We start from the raw sequence: 8853 nt of genomic DNA on the forward strand, positions 1-8853 counted from the left end.
TTTTTTAACAAATCAAAAACTGAAAAATTGGGCGTGCAAAATTATTCAGCCCCTTTACTTTCAGTGCAGCAAACTCTCTCCAGAAGTTCAGTGAGGATCTCTGAATGATCCAATGTTGACCTAAATGACTAATGATGATAAATACAATCCACCTGTGTGTAATCAAGTCTCCGTATAAATGCACCTGCACTGTGATAGTCTCAGAGGTCCGTCAAAAGCGCAGAGAGCATCATGAAGAACAAGGAACACACCAGGCAGGTCCGAGATACTGTTGTGAAGAAGTTTAAAGCCGGATTTGGATACAAAAAGATTTCCCAAGCTTTAAACATCCCAAGGAGCACTGTGCAAGCGATAATATTGAAATGGAAGGAGTATCAGACCACTGCAAATCTACCAAGACCTGGCCGTCCCTCTAAACTTTCAGCTCATACAAGGAGAAGACTGATCAGAGATGCAGCCAAGAGGCCCATGATCACTCTGGATGAACTGCAGAGATCTACAGCTGAGGTGGGAGACTCTGTCCATAGGACAACAATCAGTCGTATATTGCACAAATCTGGCCTTTATGGAAGAGTGGCAAGAAGAAAGCCATTTCTTAAAGATATCCATAAAAAGTGTCGTTTAAAGTTTGCCACAAGCCACCTGGGAGACACACCAAACATGTGGAAGAAGGTGCTCTGGTCAGATGAAACCAAAATTGAACTTTTTGGCAACAATGCAAAACGTTATGTTTGGCGTAAAAGCAACACAGCTGAACACACCATCCCCACTGTCAAACATGGTGGTGGCAGCATCATGGTTTGGGCCTGCTTTTCTTCAGCAGGGACAGGGAAGATGGTTAAAATTGATGGGAAGATGGATGGAGCCAAATACAGGACCATTCTGGAAGAAAACCTGATGGAGTCTGCAAAAGACCTGAGACTGGGACGGAGATTTGTCTTCCAACAAGACAATGATCCAAAACATAAAGCAAAATCTACAATGGAATGGTTCAAAAATAAACATATCCAGGTGTTAGAATGGCCAAGTCAAAGTCCAGACCTGAATCCAATCGAGAATCTGTGGAAAGAACTGAAAACTGCTGTTCACAAATGCTCTCCATCCAACTTCACTGCGCTCGAGCTGTTTTGCAAGGAGGAATGGGAAAAAATGTCAGTCTCTCGATGTGCAAAACTGATAGAGACATACCCCAAGCGACTTACAGCTGTAATCGCAGCAAAAGGTGGCGCTACAAAGTATTAACTTAAGGGGGCTGAATAATTTTGCACGCCCAATTTTTCAGTTTTTGATTTGTTAAAAAAGTTTGAAATATCCAATAAATGTCGTTCCACTTCATGATTGTGTCCCACTTGTTGTTGATTCTTCACAAAAAAATACAGTTTTATATCTTTATGTTTGAAGCCTGAAATGTGGCAAAAGGTCGCAAAGTTCAAGGGGGCCGAATACTTTCGCAAGGCACTGTATCTCCTCTGCTATATCTTCTACTCCTTCTCCAGCTGATCTATCTCTTTAATTTGGTTGTTGTAATAGGTCTGTAGCATGTCTCTCCCTTTAGTCAGGGTGTTGTAATTATTAATTTTTAAAATCAAATTTTACCCCGTTTTTCTCCCCAATTTCGTGGTATCCAATTGTTTAGTAGCTACTATCTTGTCTCATTGCTACAACTCCCGTACGGGCTCGGGAGAGACAAAGGTTGAAAGTCATGCGTCCTCCGATACACAACCCAACCAAGCCGCACTGCTTCTTAACACAGCGCGCATCCAACCTGGAAGCCAGCCGCACCAATGTGTCGGAGGAAACACTGTGCACCTGGCAACCTTGGTTAGCGGGCACTGCGCCCGGCCCGCAACAGGAGTCGCTGTTGCGCGATGAGACAAGGAAATCCCTACCGGCCAACCCCTCCCTAACCCGGACAACGCTAGGCCAATTGTGCGTCGCCCCACGGACCTCCCGGTTGCGGCCGGTTACGACAGAGTCTGGGCGCAAACTCAGAGTCTCTGGTGGCACAGCTGGTGCTGCAGTACAGCGCCCTTAACCACTGTGCCACCCGGGAGGCCCAGGGTGTTGTAATTGTTGTGTAAAAGGTCTCTCTCTTTAGTCTGGTTGTTGTAATTGGTCTGTAGATGGTTATCTCACCTCAGTCAGGTTGTTGTATCTGCTCTGTAGCCGGTCTCTCTCTTTAATCAGGTTGCTGGAACTGGTCTGTAGCTGGTCATTCTCCTCAGTCAGGTTGTTGTTACTGGTCTGTAACTGATCTCTCTCCTCAGTCATGTTGTCGTAATTGGTCAGCAGCTGGCCTCTCCTCAGTCATGTTGTTGTAATTGGTCAGCAGCTGGCCTCTCCTCAGTCAGGTTGTTGTAATTGGTCAGCAGCTGGCCTCTCCTCAGTCAGGTTGTTGTAATTGGTCAGCAGCTGGCCTCTCCTCAGTCAGATTGTTGTAATTGGTCAGCAGCTGGCCTCTCCTCAGTCATGTTGTTGTAATTGGTCAGCAGCTGGCCTCTCCTCAGTCAGGTTGTTGTAATTGGTCAGCAGCTGGCCTCTCCTCAGTCAGGTTGTTGTAATTGGTCAGTAGCTGGCCTCTCCTCAGTCATGTTGTTGTAATTGGTCAGCAGCTGGCCTCTCCTCAGTCAGGTTGTTGTAATTGGTCTGTAGCTGTTCTCTCTCCTCAGTCAGGTTGTTGTAATTGGTCAGCAGCTGGCCTCTCCTCAGTCAGGTTGTTGTAATTGGTCAGCAGCTGGCCTCTCCTCAGTCAGGTTGTTGTAATTGGTCAGCAGCTGGCCTCTCCTCAGTCATGTTGTTGTAATTGGTCAGCAGCTGGCCTCTCCTCAGTCAGGTTGTTGTAATTGGTCAGCAGCTGGCCTCTCCTCAGTCATGTTGTTGTAATTGGTCAGCAGCTGGCCTCTCCTCAGTCAGGTTGTTGTAATTGGTCAGCAGCTGGCCTCTCCTCAGTCAGGTTGTTGTAATTGGTCAGCAGCTGGCCTCTCCTCAGTCATGTTGTTGTAATTGGTCAGCAGCTGGCCTCTCCTCAGTCAGGTTGTTGTAATTGGTCAGCAGCTGGCCTCTCCTCAGTCATGTTGTTGTAATTGGTCTGTAGCTGGTCACCTTCTTTTACTTCTTTTCACCTTTTTTTCTGATTCCTGAGAAACTTCCTGGTCTACTTGGGGAAGTGACTCCTCATGGTAAAATCTACTGTATGATTACCTTTCTAACTGACTCCTAATGGTAATATCTACTGTATGATTACTAGTAGTTGAGTAGTTACTCTGATGTGTGTCTCCACTGGTACCTCTCTGATGTCTGTCTGTACGTCATATTTTGCGAGTCCTGCTTGTGTTGTTGTTCATAAGGAAGACACGTTATGGCTTGCACTCCGTGACTGGCCATCGATGGCCATATAGGGGCCTTTTGTCCTATCTATGCTGTGTGTATGTGTGACATCAGTGTGAGAAAATATGCAGAAGTGTGTGTAAGAAATCTGTCTGCATCTTTATCAGAGGTTTAAAAGGGGAACTTCACAGTGTGCGTCTCTGCCTGCACACAGTGTGTGTCCTCTAAGTCCTGTTCTGTCGTCTGTGTCCAACTGCAGGTCACACTTAAACGATCCAATCACATTCAATCAGGAAGCTGGTAGACGTCAGGGGACATTGTTCATTTATTTATTAATCTGTGCCTTTGTTCTTCTCATTATAAAAGGGATTGATGATAATAATCGATCATGAAAAAAATAGAGAAAAATGATTAATGAACTTAGCGGAAGCATGGCAAATCACATGACATGTTGCTAATAAAAACAATGAGTGCAAGCATTTTAGAGTGTGGTGTGTCTACACACTCATCTAAATCTTAACATAAAATCCTCTCCTCCTCACCCCTATTAGAGGAGAAGGTCCCTCCCCGAGGAATGTATTCTCCAATGTGTTTTGAGAAGGAGGCGAGGAGAGAGGATGCGAGGAGTAATCGATGAAGGATGAATTGAGGAAAAGCCAGTAGGCCAGTCTGTAATACCACTTTTTCAACTCTATGGTGAGTCCATCTCTCACGTTAACCACTAGGTGGAATCATCACGTAACCTTTCAACAGTGTAAACAACCATCAACATGAGAAAGGTAGAGGTAGAGAGAGAGAATTGTGTACAGCCTACATGCAATGATACATAATGAACCCTACATTTAAACATTGACAGCAGCTATTGGGTGATATATACCTCATTTGTTTTGTATGTGTTCATGCTTGTATGTGTGTGTGTGTGTGTGTGTGTGTGTGTGTGTGTGTGTGTGTGTGTGTGTGTGTGTGTGTGTGTGTGTGTGTGTGTGTGTGTGTGCCTTTCTTTCCAACGTCTAGTTCAGAGTGCCATTCTAACAAAATATAGAATCCGTCTTCAGAGTTCCTTAAACAGCAGTACCTACAAGGGGCCTTTTTCACACATCCAGAACTGTGGATATGAACACTGATAGTTCCACCCTTCTCTGTATCCTGATGACCAGTAACGTACCACCACACAGTTCTCCACTCCACCACCATAAGGGCCTCCACTCCTCCAATAGCTGCAGTAGAAACAACAGAGTTACACTGATCACTCTCTCAGAACCCAGAGTATGAACAACACAGAGTTAGACTGCTTAAACTGTGGTCAGTGTTATTAGAGAGCAGTAGTCTGTATCACATCCGGCCGAGATTGGGAGTCCCATAGGGCGGCGCATAATTGGCCCAGCGTCGTCCTGTTTTGGACGGGGTAGGTCATCATTGTAGATAATAATTTGTTCTTAACTGACTTGCCTGGTAAGTGTTATTATAGAGTAGTAGTCTCTTACCTTGGAGTGGTCAGTGTTATTAGAGCAGTAGTCTCTTACCTTGGGGTGGTCAGTGTTATTATAGAGCAGTAGTCTCTTACCTTGGGGTGGTCAGTGTTATTACAGAGCATTAGTCTCTTACCTTGGAGTGGTCAGTGTTATTATAGAGCAGTAGTCTCTTACCTTGGGGTGGTCAGTGTTATTATAGAGCAGTAGTCTCTTACATTGGGGTGGTCAGTGTTATTATAGAACAGTAGTATCTTACCTTGGGGTGGTCAGTGTTATTATAGAGCAGTAGTCTCTTACCTTGGGGTGGTCAGTGTTATTAGAGCAGTAGTCTCTTACCTTGGAGTGGTCAGTGTTATTATAGAGCAGTAGTCTCTTACCTTGGGGTGGTCAGTGTTATTATAGAGCATTAGACTCTTACCTTGGGGTGGTCATTGTTATTAGAGCATTATAGACTCTTACCTTGCCGTGGTCAGTGGTGTGCCACGCATCCATTTCCGTGTCCTCCCAGTATCGGAGTCAGTCAGACCAATCCAGACAATCTTGTTGAGGCCACAGAGAAACTTCTGTTGTTGAGAAAGATACTGATATTGTCAACTACTATAGACTGCATGTGTTAAGTACTGGAAGATACATTACTGACCAATTACATTTGATTCTCACTCACTCACTCACTCACTCACTCACTCACTCACTCACTCACTCACTCACTCACTCACTCACTCACTCACTCACTCACTCACTCACTCACTCGTTCCTCCTCGCTGTTTATGATCATCAGGTCTGCTCCTCTGTTCATACAATCCAGTCTGCTCTCTTCCCAGGTTTTCCTGTGAGTCGACAGGAAGTAACAGCTGGATCCCAACAGCCTCCAACCCTCCGGACAACAATTGCAGATTTTTGGACAAATATTTTGCTCTGTTGAAGAAATTGACATAATATGTGAAATATATAACACGTGTTTATTGTACTGAATATTTTCATTCACATTGTCATTTAACTATTGGTGAATCCATGATTGGTGTGCACAGCACACAGTGTTGTTCCACCCTGGTCTCAGCAACAAATGTAACATGGTAAACGTTAGTATGATATGTAAAATCTCACATAGTCTGTATTAATTTGTCGATGTCCATCGTCAATTTTGTATGATATGTTATGAATTTCACTTTGTTGTGGCTAATGTTTGTCACGTCTAATCAAGGTGGGTGGAATCAGGCGCAGAGAGCAGATAGCGATATAAAGTTTTATTCTTCGGTGAACAAAACAAACACGGTCAACCCAAACACACACAGGGTGAAATATCCAACACAGGATAACAGACTAACCGGAGAATAAGAAACACAAAAACACTGATAGACGAAATGAATGACAACATAAACAATCCCGCACAAAACAAGGGTGGGACAACCTACATTATATACAGACACTAATTAACTAAACAACACACAGGTGCAACCAATCAGACAAAACCAACAGATACACGAAAAGGGATCGGTAGTGGCTAGTAGGACGGTGACGACGACCGCCGAGCACCGCCCGAACGGGCAGGAGAGCCAACCTCGGCGGAAGTCGTGACAATGTTAGCTATGTGGGTCGGTTGCTAACATTATCTAGGCTAGGTTTTAGGGATTAAGTTTAGGGTTAGGGGTTACGTTAAGGTTATGGGAATGGTTAGCTCACATGTTAAGTTTATAGTTACAAAGTAGATAAAAAGTAGTAAGTAGTTGCAAAGTTGCTAATAAGTTAAAAATACTGATGTCGTCCATGATGTGATTCGAACACACAATCTTTGAGTTGATAGACAGTTCCATCATATGGCCACCCATCTTCCCTTGTCACGTTCTGACCTGTATTTCCTTTGTTTTGTATTTATTTAGTATGGTCAGGGCGTGAGTTGGGGTGGGCAGTCTATGTTTGTTTTTTCTATGATTTGGGGATTTCTATGTTTCGGCCTAGTATGGTTCTCAATCAGAGGCAGGTGTCATTAGTTGTCTCTGATTGAGAATCATACTTAGGTAGCCTGGGTTTCACTGTTTGTTTGTGAGTGTTTGTTTCCATGTCTGTGTTTTTCACCACACGGTACTGTTTTGGTTTTCGTTCGTTTCACGTTTATTGTTCTTTGTATCAGTTGTGTTCATGTTGAGTATTTCTTATTAAAAGAACCATGGACACTTACCACGCCGCATATTGGTCCTCCGATCCTTCTCGCCTCTCCTCTTCAGAGGAAGAGGAGGAAAACCTTTACATCCCTTCTTTTTTTGCCTTAAGTAACCTTCTCTCTTTTGTAACTATACCAAACGTAACATATCACACTAATTTGAGTGCCACAGATTTACTTTTACTATGTTACGTCTAGTCTTTGAGGTCAGACTGTAAATTCACCCTTCAGGAGAATGAAGGGTAGAGAAGAGGGATGCAGCCCTAGTGTCTGACTTGACTACTTACCACTCACAGAGAGCCTCTTCTCCAGCGCCACCTTCTCATTGGTCAGAACACTGACCCTGTCTCTCAACATGTCCCTGTCTTTAGTCAGGGCATTATTACGCTCCTGTAACTGTATTTTGTCATCTGTTTTCTCTGACTGGTCTCTCTCACTCTGTAACTGGTCTCTCTCACTCTGTAACTGGTCTCTCTCCTTAAGTAACTGGTCTCTCTCCTTTAGTAACTGGTCTCTCTCACTCTGTAACTGGTCTCTCTCCTTTAGTAACTGGTCTCTCTCACTCTGTAACTGGTCTCTCTCCTTTAGTAACTTGTCTCTCTCACTCTGTAACTGGTCTCTCTCACTCTGTAACTGGTCTCTCTCACTCTGTAACTGGCCTCTCATCCTCTTTAGCTGGTTCATGTTCTTCCGGCACTGGTCTCTCTCCTTCTGCAGCTGGTCTCTTTCTGTACACAGGTCAATGACACGACTACTGGTATCTGACTGGTCTCTGTCTTGCGGCAGGCTGGTGGTGTTGTAACAGGTCTCTAACTGGTTTCTCTCTTCGTTAGAGCCAGCTGAAAAACAAAGAAGTTCCTGCATGTGATGCGTCCCACATGACACCCTATTCCTTCTGTAGTGCAATACCGAGGACCAAAGCCCTATGTACCCTGGTCAAAAGTAGTGCCTTTTAAAGAGGATAGGGTGCTATTTGGAACACAGTCCTGGTTGTGGTGTTTACATTGTTCACCATTTTCAGTGACGTACACAAGGCCAAGTGTACCAGTTACAGTACATACTACTTTTTTCATGGACCATGTCAACAACAACATTATGTAACATCAAGTCTGAATTATGATCCTTGCACTGTAAGTACAGAACTATGGTGTGATAATAAAATACATATCTGTCCTATGGGCCCTGGTCAAAAGTAATGCACTACACATGGAATAGTGTCCCAAATGGGAATAGTGTCCCAAATGAGATAGAGTCCCAAATGGCACCCTATACCCTATATAGTGCATTACGTTTGACCAGAGCGCTAATAGGGTGTCATTTGGGACACAGACTCACTCACAGAAAGCCAGCCTCAGGGAGATGTTGAGAGTGACTTGTAGAACACACAGCACTCCTAAACACCCAGCAGCCAGCCTGTAGAGTCTTAGTCTTCCATCTGCAGAGAAACACAGGCAGACACACACACACACACACACACACACACACACACACACACACACACACACACACACACAGACACACACACACGCCGACAGACACACACACACACGCTGACAGACACACACACACACACACGCCGACAGACACACACACACACGCCGACAGACACACACACACACACACACACACACACACACACATCACTAATGATTCAAATTAAAAGAGAACACACATCCCTAACCAAACATTTCCAATGTGTCACTGGTTTTCCCCCAATTTGAGGGTTGGCAGCAACAGTTTACTCAACCTTGCGGTCATCTCCAATCTGATAAACAGGAAGCAAATGTATGAAGAAATTACCAAAGTAATACAATATAGTCATAGCATGATTTAAAGGGTCAATTTGCAATTTCTGTATTTACAATTTTTTACACATTTAAATTCATAATATTTACT

General features: G+C 44.1%; 1 protein-coding gene across 1 annotated transcript; it reads right to left on the reverse strand.

The window, feature by feature from the left end:
• Window positions 1-2164: 2164 nt before the first annotated feature.
• Window positions 2165-7463, reverse strand: LOC118936784 (CD209 antigen-like protein A). The gene is made up of 4 exons (XM_036934080.1): window positions 7245-7463; window positions 5548-5714; window positions 5259-5362; window positions 2165-4544 (listed from the first exon to the last, which is right to left on the reverse strand). Exons 1-4 carry the CDS (start codon window positions 7312-7314, stop codon window positions 4403-4405), a joined length of 483 nt encoding a protein of 160 aa, XP_036789975.1. The 5' UTR covers window positions 7315-7463; the 3' UTR covers window positions 2165-4402.
• Between the last annotated feature and the right edge of the window lie 1390 nt (window positions 7464-8853).

Source organism: Oncorhynchus mykiss, chromosome 10 (genome assembly GCF_013265735.2).
Source record: "Oncorhynchus mykiss isolate Arlee chromosome 10, USDA_OmykA_1.1, whole genome shotgun sequence".
Lineage (NCBI taxonomy): Eukaryota > Metazoa > Chordata > Actinopteri > Salmoniformes > Salmonidae > Oncorhynchus > Oncorhynchus mykiss.